The following is a 15,178-nucleotide window of genomic DNA, read 5'->3' as shown; positions in this document are numbered from 1 at the left end:
AGTTTTCTGGTGCACGTTGTAGTTTTATTCCCGGTGTTGTTGGCTGGAAGGAGGTGAAGCAGAGGAGACGGAAAGACGAGGGGATGGAGAGAAGAGGAGCCGCAGCTGAGAGAGGAAGGATTTATTTTTTTTTTTTTTTTTGCTGAGTGACTTAAAAAGATCTCAAGACAAATGAAATCATCCATTCCACCATCAGAGAAGTAAGAATAGGACATTGAAAACCACTTCCAACACGTCTCAGCAGGTTCGCCTTCGACACACGACACCAGAATAAAACTCCAAAATCCTAAACTTAAACTCACCAACTGCATAACTTCTCCCCCTGTTAGAATCCACATTTTACTTTATCGTTAGTTTAATGAGTAAAATGAGGTTAACTTTTGCTGTTTGCCTGCAATTAAATCACTTTCTTTTCAAGAGATGAATAAAAACCAGATTGAACATCAGTATGTGAAGTTTTCTTGATTAAAGTACTGAACCTTTAATGTGGTGTCCTCATCTTTCCATGTCTCATCCTCAACACTTCAGTTTAACATTTTATATATGTGATCATGAATATTTCTATATATATATATATATTCCAGAATATTGACACATCTCTAATGTAATGTATATGCAGCAGGATCTGAGTATTATTTACTTTGGCTCAACATATAAAAAATGGGGGGGGGTGGCAGAGTATTTGTACACAGCAATACACTGATGAAGTTTGTTTTATCCAATAACCTTTTGAAGGATATTCTTTTGTCATTGCTTCTGTGCCAAGTTGTCCAGTATTGGGTTTCTCAGTCCTGCGCCGCCTTCTATTATCTTTATGAATTTTCCATTACAGGTTGACAGTACTGCAGTCCAACTTTTTTCAAATTTAGACAATTGTTTCGGGAGCTTAGCACTTCATCGTAGTGAAATATAACCGACATGGTAATCTTCTCTCTCTCTTTCTTTTTTTTTTTTTTTTGCAATTTGTGTGTAATTATGTTTTCAATAAAACTCCACGGAGAAGCGTCATCCTGAAAATGTAGACGGAAGATGTGAGCAGGATTTGGACGACCTCTTTTCATTCTCTGCAGGAACAAAAATGTTGAAGTTTAAATGCAGTTTTCAGCTGAAAGCAGCACTTCAGAGACCCGGGCCACCTGCGCCGTGTGACTGAGGCCTTCGTGAAACTGCTGACTGATATTAAGCCGTTTGTACATTAAGCGGTTCTTCTCCTCATAACGTGTGTGTGTGTGTGTGTGTGTGTGTGTGTAGGACGCGGTCCCTATTTAAATCCCAGAGGAATGCATAATGCATCATCGCCTGTGTCGCTACATTTCAATACGTTCATCATCCTGCTGAATGTTGGGAGCAGCCGCGACGCCCCCGAGGGGAGACTTGATCAATACTGTGTGATTCATCAAACCCTCGGAGCCGTCGGGCTCCTCGTGGTCCAGGAGGGTCGTTAGCAGATCCTCCATGCCAATCTGTGCTTTAACTTTACTTCAATAGAGGAGCAGAAAGTCCGACTTTACCTTTATATTCAACGAAACCACGTGACTGCAGCAGAACTCTGCTGCTACAGAAGCTCAGCAGCAGAAGATTGTTGGTCTTTTGCCTCCTGAATTATCTCGATTCACATCGGGGGTTAACGTTTAGATTGGTTTTCTGCACGATGTGGTCTGTTCCTCTGGCGCACTCATTAAGATCTGATCAAATCTTCAACTCGTCACGTGTTGGTATCTTTACACTATAGGATTTTTCTGTCTCGTATTGTACAACTTTTTACACATTGTATTTTATTCTGCTTCTTTGGATGTAAGCCACTTGTTGTCTATTTTTTATTGGATGTAAAAGCCTTTGGCTACTCGGGGCTGTTGTAAAGCGCTAATCTTGGATTGTTGATCTCCCAGTCACTCTCGCTTCACGGTCAGAATATCTCCAGTTGTAGTTCACGTTCCCCTTGTACTTGCACCAGGAATTCCTACTTTGTCCTTCAGTCCAGAGCCATGCGAGGTTGACTGGAGACTCTCTGTTTGCGCCGTGACGGAGCGGCGATGCGTCCGGCCTTCGCCCAGAGTCCGCTGGGTTTGGCTGCAGCTCCCAACGGCCCTGAACAGGATATTAGATGGTTTCGAAGAAGGATGAGTGATGGTGGTGAAATAACTGCAGGCGTGAATGAGTGTCATTATGTGTCCCTCTGCCCTGTCATGAACTCTCCATGCATCCTGCCTGTAATCATCTGGGATTGGCTGCAGCGCCGTGCGACTGCAAGGCGGACAAAAGACAGATGGATGCTTTGCTAAATAAGAATGCAATGAACGCTCGGAGTGAGCCCCTATTTAATGTGTGTTTGACATAAAAACAATGTAAATCTTCACGTGCCTTGATCAAAGGTTAATCCTCTCACATATTCAGATGTGTAAAATAGTGAGACAGAAAAGGTGTATTCAGTCTGGAAAATACGATATAAGGATTTTTTTTCTTTACATTTCCTAATCCGCTAACTGGAGTCATTCCTCTTTATTTCCTTTGTCTTCGCAGCTGAACATGAACAGCGCTCCAACCTTCATGCACTTCCCAGCGAAGGGGAAACCGAAACGAGCCGACACGTTTGACCTGCAGAGGATCGGCTTCGCCTCGGAGCAGCTGGCCAAGTGGATCGCAGACCGCACCGACGTCCAGGTACTGAGGAACATCAGAGACTCACGTCTGTTAGAGATAGTGAAGAGCAGTGCAGTAGTGTGTGTTGGTTATATAACTTCTTTAGCAATGTTTGTGCTTTTCCAGTGTCTGTCCTTCCTAATCCCTTTTTTTTCCCCCGCCATGGCCGATAGGCCCCGAAGGGGGATCTTGAAACAGTCTCCGTACGTCCGTACGTCCGTCCGTACGTTCGAACATTTCTACCTATATCTCGGCAACCCCTGGGCCCACAGTGACCAAACTTCACATGTGGATACATCTCAGAGGGGGAAGGGATACTATGGTGACTTTGACCTAATTTGCATATTAAGTAGGTCACAGGGTCACGAAGTGCTTAAAAACACATTTTGGGCTCTGGAGGCCTAGGTTTTTGAGCTAGGGCTCTGAAATGTTATACACACATGATACACACTCCAGGGATAACCTCCAGTACACCAAGTGACCTGACCTTGACCTTGAAGATTGGTTGGGTCTGAAGTTTGCTCGTCATGGTTGCACAATACATGTATTTTCATATTAACATTTCTCCTCATTTCTCAGCAACCCCTGGGCCCACAGTCACCAAACTTCACACATGGACACTCCACCTGGGGAGAAGGGGCGCCATGGTGACCATGACCTCATTTGCATATCAGGTCACAGGGTCACTAAGTGCATAAAAACACCTTTTGGGCTCTGGAGACGTATTTTGACATAGCTTATGAAGAAGACCTTCCAGATTCTACATAATGATCTACTAGGACCCATGGAACACCCTCTAGTGTACCAAGTGTGCTGCCTTAGAGCTGCTTTGTGAGAAAATAGAAAGCCCTCCGGCGGGGGATTAGCCCAGCAATGGCCTTCTTGTTTTTTTTTAACCAAGAGAGGAGCCCCGCCCACCATTCTAGTCATGTTTGCTAATATTATTTTTATATTTTCAGATATCTTTTAATGGTCCTCCTGCACTACATCCTGTATTCTGCTCCTGGCATTTCTATCTTTTCGATTGGGCTCCATTTAGCTTGAAATGAATTCCTAGTTTGTGTTTTTCCGGGGAAACTTGTCCGGCTGACCTTCACATTTTGCCGCTCTGGCATTAAAAAGCAGCTTTGTTTGCTTTGCTCACTGTCTCACTCTGTAACGCCACCAGGCCTGCGTCCACAGGTGGACTCACCTGTTGTGAAGCGTTTGCATTTTAAAAGCAGTGTTTTTTTTTTTTTTAATAATCCCTCGTCTTGTTAGCTCAGATGTAATCGGTGACCATCCCTTCAGCTCTCCACGGCGGTTTCCTGTGTTCTTGCTCACATCAGACTCTCGTCTTGTAGACGACTCATGCATATGGAAACGGACGTGAACAAAGAGTTTCAGAAGTGCAGGAGCGACTGTAGCGTCACTCCAACGGCAGATCCATTTTTTTCTACATCCCTCACATCAATATGTCTCTTTTGTATCATAACTACTCCTAAAAAAAAAATCCCCAAGCATTTTACAGATGTTGCAGTTTCTTTGTAAATGGAGTGCAAACACCAAATGTCACTTCTTCATGGGAGCCGGCTTCCCACTACTCAGACTCTCCCGAGTCGTCGATGCATGTACGATCAGATTGTTGCCGTGTCTGAAGGGCCTGTTCCGCGCTGCACCGGCACACATTGTGGAAGCATCCTGCTGGCGCCTTTCTGATAGATCCTCATTGAAAAGGCTGCCTTTTAGAGGCGCTGACGGGGAGCGTTTACAAAAGGTGCAAGCTTTCAGACGCTGCAGTGTGACTTTATCAACTAAGCTCAGAACAGAAGAGACAAAAGGACCCATACGTGATCGATGGAGAGGAACACTTTTGTCTGATGGAGGAACTGAAAGTCCATGTTCTGAAATGGACTGGCAAACATTCTGTCATTTGGTCGATTCCTTATGTAAAATAATAATAATAGTTTTTAAAAAATACAGTACTTTTGTTACATGCAGCAGGCAGGGGTTCTTTTGTATTTTGTACTTGCTTTCTTACTTTTCCTTTAGTTGCTACCTTGCACAGGTCTGCCTTGCAAAAAACACTTTATTGGATTTGCTGGTAAAGTAAAGATGAAATAAGTACTAAAGAAGACTTGTTGTGCGTTTAATGACACGTTCTGTAATTCAGGTCCAGTTTGTCCATAATGCTTAGACACCTGCTGCGGCTGCTCACTTCATGTTCAAACATCATTGTCTGCGGTTTTTAGTGAATCCCAGTTGATCTCAGTGAAATTAATGAAATGAAGCATTCTAGTCCAGAGCTGTGTCCCTGCTTTCTGATTGGCTGATTAAACCTTCTGCTCACAAAGTGGAATAAAACAACATGAAACATTTTTTAAATAACTTATTTCATTTTCCACTTCAAAAATCCTTATTTTGATTTTTTTGTTTCTTTATGTACTCATTTTAAAACCATAGGAGAAGTGACGACAATGTGATATTTTCTTCTTATAATAGTTTTAGTATATTTAGTTTCGTATAGTTTTTAACTTGAACTGCCATGTATTTTGATTTTAAATACTTTTTGGGATGATTTGATTATTTAAAGCTACCAATTGACATTTTATTAGATTAAATCAGATTAGATTGAATTCATTGTATATTATGTATTTATAACTTTGATTTAACAATATTTTCACCTTTTCACAATAAATATCTGGTTGTATAATTTTACACTCATTTTGAGTAAAATCACCAACCACCATGAGAACAGAACTTATTCACCCTCATCAAAATATGAGAAATTAACTCAACTGAATAACTATTGAGTATAAAAGAAAAGGTCAGTTTTAGACACACGTAAATAGTTCCCCCCCCCCCCCCCCACACACACACAGTGACACATAAGTGATTTTATTTTTTAAATCATGTTATTTGTGTGTTGGTCTGACACATTTATCTGTCAATTATAATATTAAATATATTTTTTCACACGTTTATGACAGTTGAAAGTGAATGTGGCACCCGTATGACACTTCTTTTGATAATCATTAAACAAGTTGAAAAAAGCTGAAAGAAAAATGTCTGTGAACACTTAAACCAAACCGAAGTCATTCAGCCATTTGAGAACATTCCCAATGCAGTAATATGTGAAGTAATAGTAAACATGTTCTGTTGAACCGTGTACTAAGTTACATGAAGGACATTTAGGAAATGAATATTTACATATAGTCAAGGACATGATATTCTCTGCATTCCACTATAAATGTAATTCCACATGCCTCTTTCTCTCTGCCTCTTCATCTTTCCAGATACGAGTCTTCCGTCCACCCAATTATTCAGGCACCATTGCTTTGGCCTTGCTAGTGTCTCTGGTCGGGGGTCTGCTGTACCTGAGGAGGAACAACCTGGAATTCATCTACAACAAGACTGGCTGGGCCATGGCTGCTCTGGTACGGCACACTCACGTCACTCTGCAGCTTTTTTTTTTTTTTTTTTTTTTTACTGTTTATTTTCATTTTTCCGTTTTTCTTCTTGACAGTAAACACAAAGAAAGAACAAAACAGCAACACCAACACAATAAAATAAAATTTAAATTTAAAAAAAAAAGCAAGCAATTAACAATAATAATAATAATACAAAATAAGAATAAATTGTGCTCACAATTTAGCGTCATTTAGCCTAATTTATTATTATTATAGTAATTTATTTATCATTTATTTATTTTTGCTTAAAATACATCAATTATCTATTATTTGTTGTATTTGTTTTGTTTTTGCTTGTTATTAATTAACACTCTGCAGCTTTTACAAAGTACTCTAAAGATGTTCCCAACGTCAAAATGTGATTTTTTTTTTTTTTTTTTTTTTTTTTTTTTTTTTGCTTTTTCTTTCTCAAACTTCATTTGAGACAAAGTGCAAACCTACGGTGGTCTGCCTCTGTCTGGTCGCTTTGAATGACTTCAGACTCGATGCTTTATACAACTTGCAAAATCTCTTCTGATGTATAGACTGAACTGTCCAGAAGTATTTTAAAAAGAAATGTTTTTATTTTGGACCGCTTTCACTGCTCCTTGGCGACACATCCACCCTGACCTTGCACCGTCGGTGGGTTGCCAGGTCGGTGTGAAATCAGCTTTACAATCCAGTGTTTGGCGTTCTTCTTCCTTCACGCTTACAAAATGTCCTTGTCCCGGTGACAAAAAAGGCAATTATCCTCGGTTGGAATGGACTGTGCTCAGTGGAGCCAGGTTTTCCTCCAGCACCACGTTTTCATGCACGCAGCTCAGTTTCACAATAGAAAAGACATTTTAAGCCACACTTGGACGTCAAGTACAGGCTAAACTGAGATAAGAGCTCTCGGGTTATTTTTTGATCTCCAGTTTGTCCCTCAATCCGTTTCTGTGCTCTGCCTGTAACAGTGCGTGGTTTTCGCAATGACGTCTGGCCAAATGTGGAACCACATCAGAGGGCCTCCCTACGCCCACAAGAACCCCCAGAACGGACAAGTGGTAAGAAATGCCTTTATTCCTTCATATCCATATTGTCAGACATGTTTGCACTGGATCAGCGAGTAAAACGTCAGTAAGTCTACTGATCCCCGGTAAAATGGAGAATATGCCATCGCCATGTTCTAAATGCTTGATATTTATTTGAACTTGTGACGTTTTGTACAGTTTCACCGTTATTTGGACAATTATACCACCAAGGCGCGTGGAAGCACACACGCATGCTTTGCGTTCGCAGTTAGAGTTTTGCTGGTCATCCATTAAGTTTGTTCACTCGACTGTGAAATTAAAATGAAAAATATTGGAAAAGTAAGGCAACTTTAGGTGTAAAATGATCGAGGGACCGGCGTGAGGGGGAAAAGGCTGCTTAAATTAAAGCGTGAGGAAAAAGTTGATATCAGGTATCTGCACTGTTGTGTTTGCAGGATCTGTGCACTGCCACACATGCATTTGTGACAAACGTGACCCTAAACTAAAGACAGTAACTCAAAGGGACACGAGACTGAGAAGTTCCAGTGGCGAAGTCGTTAGAAAAGTCAATTCACCTCCAGAAGCTGAAAAGGTTGGTCGATTGCTGGTTCTCAGCAGAAGAGAAAGACAGACGGTCCCCGGGAGGTGCAGACTTTCATCGACTCAAAATAAATAAAGATAGATAAAGAAGCACTATTCAAGCCTCCCTGTCAAGCCCTATGTCACTTTATTTCTCGGTTCCTGCTGCTTCTTGTGCTTCTGTGCAAGAAGCAATTGTTTTTCAGGCACTTTTATCAGTCTGTCTCACAATGGAGACATAAAATGTTCAGTGTTGCTCCCTAATGTAGATTTCTCTATTATATTGTATGATATGATATGATATGATATGATATTATATTAGTATTCCTGGATGATAAAGTTGTCAGAGATGCAAGTTCTAACTTCTTAATGCATTATTTTTTCATGACTTGGGATAATCGACCAGATTCACGTCTTCAGTTTCTCAATATCTTGTTATTCTGCTTCCTGTCATGACACAGGTCATTACCTCTGGATGTGGTATTCTTATATATGCTCTACTTCTACCTCCTTTCCTGGTTTTTTTTTAAATTCCCTTACGTCTCCCTCCTCTTTTTCTTCTTTCTGTCCATCCTCAAACCATGTCAGAGCCTCCAGGGGGGAAAAATTGTGCAGTCAGCTGATTGGACACTCCGGTCCTCGCCTCCTCTCTTGTTCTTGTTCTTTACGTGAACGGAGCAGACTGAAAGCTTCCTCTCAGTCCAGTGTTGAAACAGCGTTTTATATGAAGACGGATATTAATTCAACATCTTTAGGAAGCGATAGCCACCGGCGTCGGATTCAAATTCAAAGGTCAGCAGGTCGCCACCGAGTTATTGCTGAGCTTGCAGAAACTGATTTATGCCAGTTCGGTGAGGCCGTCGACCTGACGGAGTGTGTGTGTGTGTGTGTGTGTGTTGGGGGGGGGGGGGGGGGGGGTCGTGTCGCGCTGCCTTAAAACCTCTTACAACTTAATAGTTTAGCCAAAAGTGTCAAAAGAACAAGTGGAGCTCAAAGTCCACGTCAAACTGCTATCAGGCTTTTCCCTCATTGATTTTAATTCAATCAAAAACATTTTTTAATGTTTTGCTTCAAGTGATTCGGAGTGAAAAGCTCTTTTCACGAACAAGCTTCTTACATCTTTTGCTACGTTGAAGTTTTAAACTTGCACTGTTCAAATCTTTCCATATTTTTGAAGTTCATATTGTTTTTTCATAGTTTTAGACTGAATTACTTGATTAGTGCCAAATGTTATTGCAGCCTCGGCCTGGCAATGTTCCCGAACACACGGCGTTATAAAATTAACTGGCAAAGCAAATATGACTGATTGAATCTTCAGGGTCATCACCAACGTGATTGTGCCAATACAGACATGAAATACAAAACTGAAGCAATCGAAGTCTCAAGAGCTGCGGCCAGATTTCAAAAACGGTTAGAAAAAAGAAAAAAAAAAAAAAAAAAAACACTGGATACTGGATATCCAAACGATATGTAATTTAAAATGATGTTCAAGAAAGAAATAATGAAGTGTGATTGTTTGTGACGGTCGTATTGAGAAATGATTGTTGATGTCCCGAAAAACAAAACTAATCTACAAAAGCTGCACGTTGAGGCACCAATCAAAAGGGAAGATTTGATTTGTCGTAAATTCGAGTCGCACACTTAAGCAAATTTACTTTCACCAGCATGGAAAACGAAAACCTTCATGGAAGAGAAGTCACTTTTTTCCTCAAAATAGGCGAGTCAGCATTTAATTCATGTACACCACAAAACTAAGTTCAAGCAATTACATTACAAGTGCATTATTTTATTTTATAAGAAATGTCAGGGCGAAAGAAATAAAAGAGTGAACCGAGAGAATAGAAAATAGCTTCACTGAAGCAACGCAGAAAAGTAGAGCTGAATGCATGTTTTGTGGAAAATTAATAAAAGGTTGAAAGAAGCAGCAGTTGGAGGGGCGTCGCCCTGGTTTATCATGGAACTGGTGTGTTGGAGGGGGCGTCGCCCTGGTTTATCATGGAACTGGTGTGTTGGAGGGGGCGTCGCCCTGGTTTATCATGGAACAGGTGTGTTGGAGGGGGCGTCGCCCTGGTTTATCATGGAACTGGTGTGTTGGAGGGGCGTCGCCCTGGTTTATCATGGAACTGGTGTGTTGGAGGGGCGTCGCCCTGGTTTATCATGGAACTAGTGTGTTGGAGGGGCGTCGCCCTGGTTTATCATGGAACTAGTGTGTTGGAGGGGCCTCGCCCTGGTTTATCATGGAACTGGTGTGTTGGAGGGGGCGTCGCCCTGGTTTATCATGGAACTGGTGTGTTGGAGGGGGCGTCGCCCTAGTTTATCATGGAACTAGTGTGTTGGAGGGGCGTCGCCCTGGTTTATCATGGAACTGGTGTGTTGGAGGGGCGTCGCCCTGGTTTATCATGGAACTAGTGTGTTGGAGGGGGCGTCGCCCTGGTTTATCATGGAACTGGTGTGTTGGAGGGGGCGTCGCCCTGGTTTATCATGGAACTGGTGTGTTGGAGGGGGCGTCACCCTGGTTTATCATGGAACTGGTGTGTTGGAGGGGCGTCGCCCTGGTTTATCATGGAACAGGTGTGTTGGAGGGGGCGTCGCCCTGGTTTATCATGGAACTGGTGTGTTGGAGGGGGCGTCGCCCTGGTTTATCATGGAACTAGTGTGTTGGAGGGGCGTCGCCCTGGTTTATCATGGAACTGGTGTGTTGGAGGGGGCGTCGCCCTGGTTTATCATGGAACTGGTGTGTTGGAGGGGGCGTCGCCCTAGTTTATCATGGAACTAGTGTGTTGGAGGGGCGTCGCCCTGGTTTATCATGGAACTGGTGTGTTGGAGGGGCGTCGCCCTGGTTTATCATGGAACTAGTGTGTTGGAGGGGGCGTCGCCCTGGTTTATCATGGAACTGGTGTGTTGGAGGGGGCGTCGCCCTGGTTTATCATGGAACTGGTGTGTTGGAGGGGGCGTCGCCCTGGTTTATCATGGAACTGGTGTGTTGGAGGGGGCGTCGCCCTGGTTTATCATGGAACTGGTGTGTTGGAGGGGGCGTCGCCCTGGTTTATCATGGAACTAGTGTGTTGGAGGGGCGTCGCCCTGGTTTATCATGGAACTGGTGTGTTGGAGGGGGCGTCGCCCTGGTTTATCATGGAACTAGTGTGTTGGAGGGGCGTCGCCCTGGTTTATCATAGAACTAGCATGTTGGAGGGGCGTCGCCCTGGTTGATCATGGAACTAGTGTGTTGGAGGGGCGTTGCCCTGGTTTATCATGGAACTGGTGTGTTGGAGGGGGCTTCGCCCTGGTTTATCATGGAACTGGTGTGTTGGAGGGGGCGTCGCCCTGGTTTATCATGGAACTGGTGTGTTGGAGGGGGCGTCGCCCTGGTTTATCATGGAACTGGTGTGTTGGAGGGGGCGTCGCCCTGGTTTATCATGGAACTAGTGTGTTGGAGGGGCGTTGCCCTGGTTTATCATGGAACTGGTGTGTTGGAGGGGGCGTCGCCCTGGTTTATCATGGAACTGGTGTGTTGGAGGGGGCGTCGCCCTGGTTTATCATGGAACTGGTGTGTTGGAGGGGGCGTCGCCCTGGTTTATCATGGAACTAGTGTGTTGGAGGGGCGTCGCCCTGGTTTATCATGGAACTAGTGTGTTGGAGGGGGCGTCGCCCTGGTTTATCATGGAACTAGTGTGTTGGAGGGGGCGTCGCCCTGGTTTATCATGGAACTGGTGTGTTGGAGGGGGCGTCGCCCTGGTTTATCATGGAACTAGTGTGTTGGAGGGGGCGTCGCCCTGGTTTATCATGGAACTAGTGTGTTGGAGGGGCGTCGCCCTGGTTTATCATGGAACTAGTGTGTTGGAGGGGGCGTCGCCCTGGTTTATCATGGAACTGGTGTGTTGGAGGGGGCGTCGCCCTGGTTGATCATGGAACTGGTGTGTTGGAGGGGGCGTCGCCCTGGTTTATCATGGAACTGGTGTGTTGGAGGGGCGTCGCCCTGGTTTATCATGGAACTGGTGTGTTGGAGGGGGCGTCGCCCTGGTTTATCATGGAACTAGTGTGTTGGAGGGGGCGTCGCCCTGGTTTATCATGGAACTAGCATGTTGGAGGGGCGTCGCCCTGGTTTATCATGGAACTAGCATGTTGGAGGGGCGTCGCCCTGGTTAATCATGGAACTAGCATGTAACTACTACATGGAACTAGCATGTAACTACTACATGGAACTAGCATGTAACTACTACATGGAACTAGCATGTAACTACTACATGGAACTAGCATGTAACTACTACATGGAACTAGCATGTAACTACTACATGGAACTACCGGTAATGGTTTTGACTGACTCATTTACATCTCAGACATTTGTTGCTCTGTAGAACACAAACCGACTGCAGTGAAATATTAACAACCACACTACTTTGATCAGTTCATTTCACTAAACGCTTCCAACAGTGATGACGCCTCATTTGTATGAGTATTTATTAGGGCATTAATTAGCACTACTAGTGTAATCCACATTAAATATTTAAATCTTTTTTCATCCGCTTCGATTAAAGTTATGTCTGGAATGATTTTTACAAGTTTTGTGTGTAATTCACTCTTATATAGGGTTTGAACAATAAAAGAAGTTTGTTGTATTTTCACACTCTGCTGACGGATTTCATGTGAACCTTGAAGGTTGGCCTTGCACCCCACCTCTCCACGACCTTGTAGTTCTTCTCCTCTAAAGGCAGCCGTCAGTGACGTTAAGTGCATATAGTAGTCGGCCCTATTCGTTCGGTGCGACACCTATATTATGCAGCCATACAATCACAACATTAGCAGATTTAGCCGCTGTCTGATACACAAAGACACTTCTTTCACTTCGTCGCCTGTGCACCGTTTTCACCCTTGACTCCTCCCGTAATGCTTTCTATAAATCCCACACATTTGCCTTTAGTGAACGGCGTCGTGATATTGAAAGGATACCCATCTTATATTCCTGCTCTCTTTCTCACCTTTTGTGTTGCTTCTTCTCACCTGCTTCTCTAATCCCCCCCCACACACTGTAATTCCTCCAGACGATGAGCGAGTGAGGCCCGGCAGACCGTATTGAAAGGATTTGTCAACTGACAAATGGGACGGCCAGGCAGATGAAATTGTAGGGTGCGTCTGACTTTACAGCCAAGAAAATAGTGCTGGCTCTTACACACACACACACGCGCACTCACACATGTACACACGTACTCGTATACACCCGTACAGTCGTATATAAATGGTTTAATCAGAGTAAAATGTGCCTGTGTGGAAGTTCAGGTACCAAAATCTCCTCCTGCTGCCTCATTAAACACATGCACAGTTCCACCAGCCTCTGTATTGTATTAAAGGTGCGGTCAGTCCGGAGCCTTCGCTCTGTGATGTAAACAAAACCCTCCACACCAAGTCAGCCTCACAAAATGTGTCTTCATTTTGAGTATGCAAGTCACTTCTCAAGACATTGTGCATGTCAATATATAATGTTACTGTCATACGATGCGTGCAGCCTTGCTCCTGCAGCAGTATGTCAGTCAGAAGGTAACCAGCTTTGTCTTTCCATCGTCTTGAGGGAGATGGAGCCAAACGATGTGCCTTTAAGTAGCGTAGACCATGGCCGGGCCTCCGGGCCTTCACAGAAACAGACAATCACACATTGAAACCAAGGTGCAAGAGTCACCAGTTACCAGTTGCCAGTTACCAGTTACCAGTCTCACTCGTGACTAATAATAAGAAAGTGCCATACCCAATGACTTGCATTAGTTTAATGCTCCAGCCTGAGTGTTTCTCCGGAGAAGAAAGAAAGAATTCAATAGGACAGGGTATGAATTCTAACATTAGCGTTGGGAAGTGGCTGTTCGCCAGTGATTTTACTATTATTCTATCATGACCAACTGTCATAATCTACAGTATTGGCTGATGACATTTCCATATTTCCGCTTGATTTCATTTGATTGGTTGATGGCGCTCAGCAGCTGTTGGAAGCGGCTCCTCTGCTTTACTGCTAACCTTTCATAATTTACAGAAGCACCGCTGTCACTTTTATTGGCTTATTGCAAATGGTTGACTCTTGGCTCGCAGAGGACATCCCTGTGTGTGTGTGTGTGTGTGTGTGTGTGTGTGTGTGTGTGTGTGTGTGTGTGTGTGTGTGTGTGTGTGTGTGTGTGTGTGTGTGTGTGTGTGTGTGTGTGTGTGTGTGTGTGTGTGTGTGTGTGTGTGTGTGTGTGTGTGTGTGTGTGTGTGTGTGTGTGTGTGTGTGTGTGTGTGTGTGTGTGTGTGTGTGTGTGTGTCGTTGAGCATGAGTGCTGCTTTATGTTTGATCTGCACCTGCTCTCTGACACGCACACACACACACACACACACACACACACACACACACCAACCAGCAGGTTGTGCTCAAGAGGGCAGATATGAAGACGCTGAGATTCTCATTGGAAGATGATTTCCTTGGAAATGAGCAAAATGGACAAGATTGAAGAAAAAGACAATTTAGCGGAATCATTTGCAGAATAGAAAGAAGACATGTTGAACAGAGCATCCTGGAGGTGGAGGAGGGCACTGCAGGCCTGAATCTTCACATTTATTTAAATACGAATCGTTAAATGAACAGAAAATGAGGATTTACATATTTTTCTAATCACTCCTGATCTTGTATCAGTGATATGACTGTTAGAGTTTTATATCGCTCACTAATGCTTCTTGCAGAGAAAAGATGGATAATTTCCGCCGGCCCGCATCACATTATTGTCTCAATAACAATAAAAGTCACTGAAAAAAGGAATGATTTGAAAAGTAATTGTAGAATAATCGGTGGCATTCTCTGAAGTTCTGAAACTGTGAGGGAGTGTGCACTAAACGCAGGGTTTTAGTGTCAAATGTCAAAATATACTACCTGCATAATGGATTATTAAGTAGCATGAGCAGCTATAATTATAACATACGCACACCAGTAGCTGCCAGTGGTAGAGCCCGACTCAGGAAGTCAGTGGAAAATCCCTCCGGAATCCTGTTACAGTCGGATCCATATCACAAATATATCCACCAATCATCACCGTTTTGTATGAAACGCCAGCGCTGTTGCCACAATCTGTTGCCACAATCTGTTGCCCAGCCATGTTGCTTTGCAGCTTCCAGGTGTCCCAGGATGGGAAACTGAATAATCACCATTTGATCTTTTAATGATTTCATGTATTCAGTAAGACATTTTGTTTATCTCAAGTTGTTTGTTTGTGGCAGACCTGGACGAACGCTGCGTCACAGATAACAGACAACATGATGATGATAAGCAGCATAGAAGCTGTTTCCCAGTGCATTGTGGGACACAGCTACAATGTGAGTTTTGTAAATTTGTTGCACAAGTGATTTTAGGGCGAGAGAGGGTTTGAGCAGTGGCAGGTTTGATTCCCAGGTCACCACCGTGGGTCCCTGAGCAAAACCCTTCAACCTAATGAGTTCACTGGACATTTATAGTGTCGCTTGTAAAACAAGAAATTAGATTTTTAAATTTTTTTTTTAAGTCCATCTCTC

The 15,178-nt window shown here is 43.5% G+C and overlaps 1 protein-coding gene across 1 annotated transcript in view; it reads left to right on the top strand.

Annotated features, from left to right (window-relative positions):
- Positions 1–15,178, top strand: part of LOC308128596 (dolichyl-diphosphooligosaccharide--protein glycosyltransferase subunit TUSC3-like) — a gene marked incomplete at its 5' end in the record, with an annotated part of 73,131 nt that overhangs the window by 34,170 nt on the left and 23,783 nt on the right. Inside the window, 3 exons of the mRNA XM_080494218.1 lie at positions 2,521–2,661; positions 5,916–6,056; positions 7,025–7,114. Of these exons, the coding sequence (XP_080350344.1) occupies positions 2,521–2,661; positions 5,916–6,056; positions 7,025–7,114 (372 nt within the window). The remainder of the gene's footprint in view (positions 1–2,520; positions 2,662–5,915; positions 6,057–7,024; positions 7,115–15,178) is intronic.

The sequence above is a fragment of the Blennius ocellaris genome (genome assembly GCF_963422515.1).
Source record: "Blennius ocellaris genome assembly, chromosome: 3".
Classification (NCBI taxonomy): domain Eukaryota; kingdom Metazoa; phylum Chordata; class Actinopteri; order Blenniiformes; family Blenniidae; genus Blennius; species Blennius ocellaris.
The sequence above is the reverse complement of the archived record's forward strand: the minus strand, read 5'-3'. Positions and strand labels throughout refer to the sequence as shown.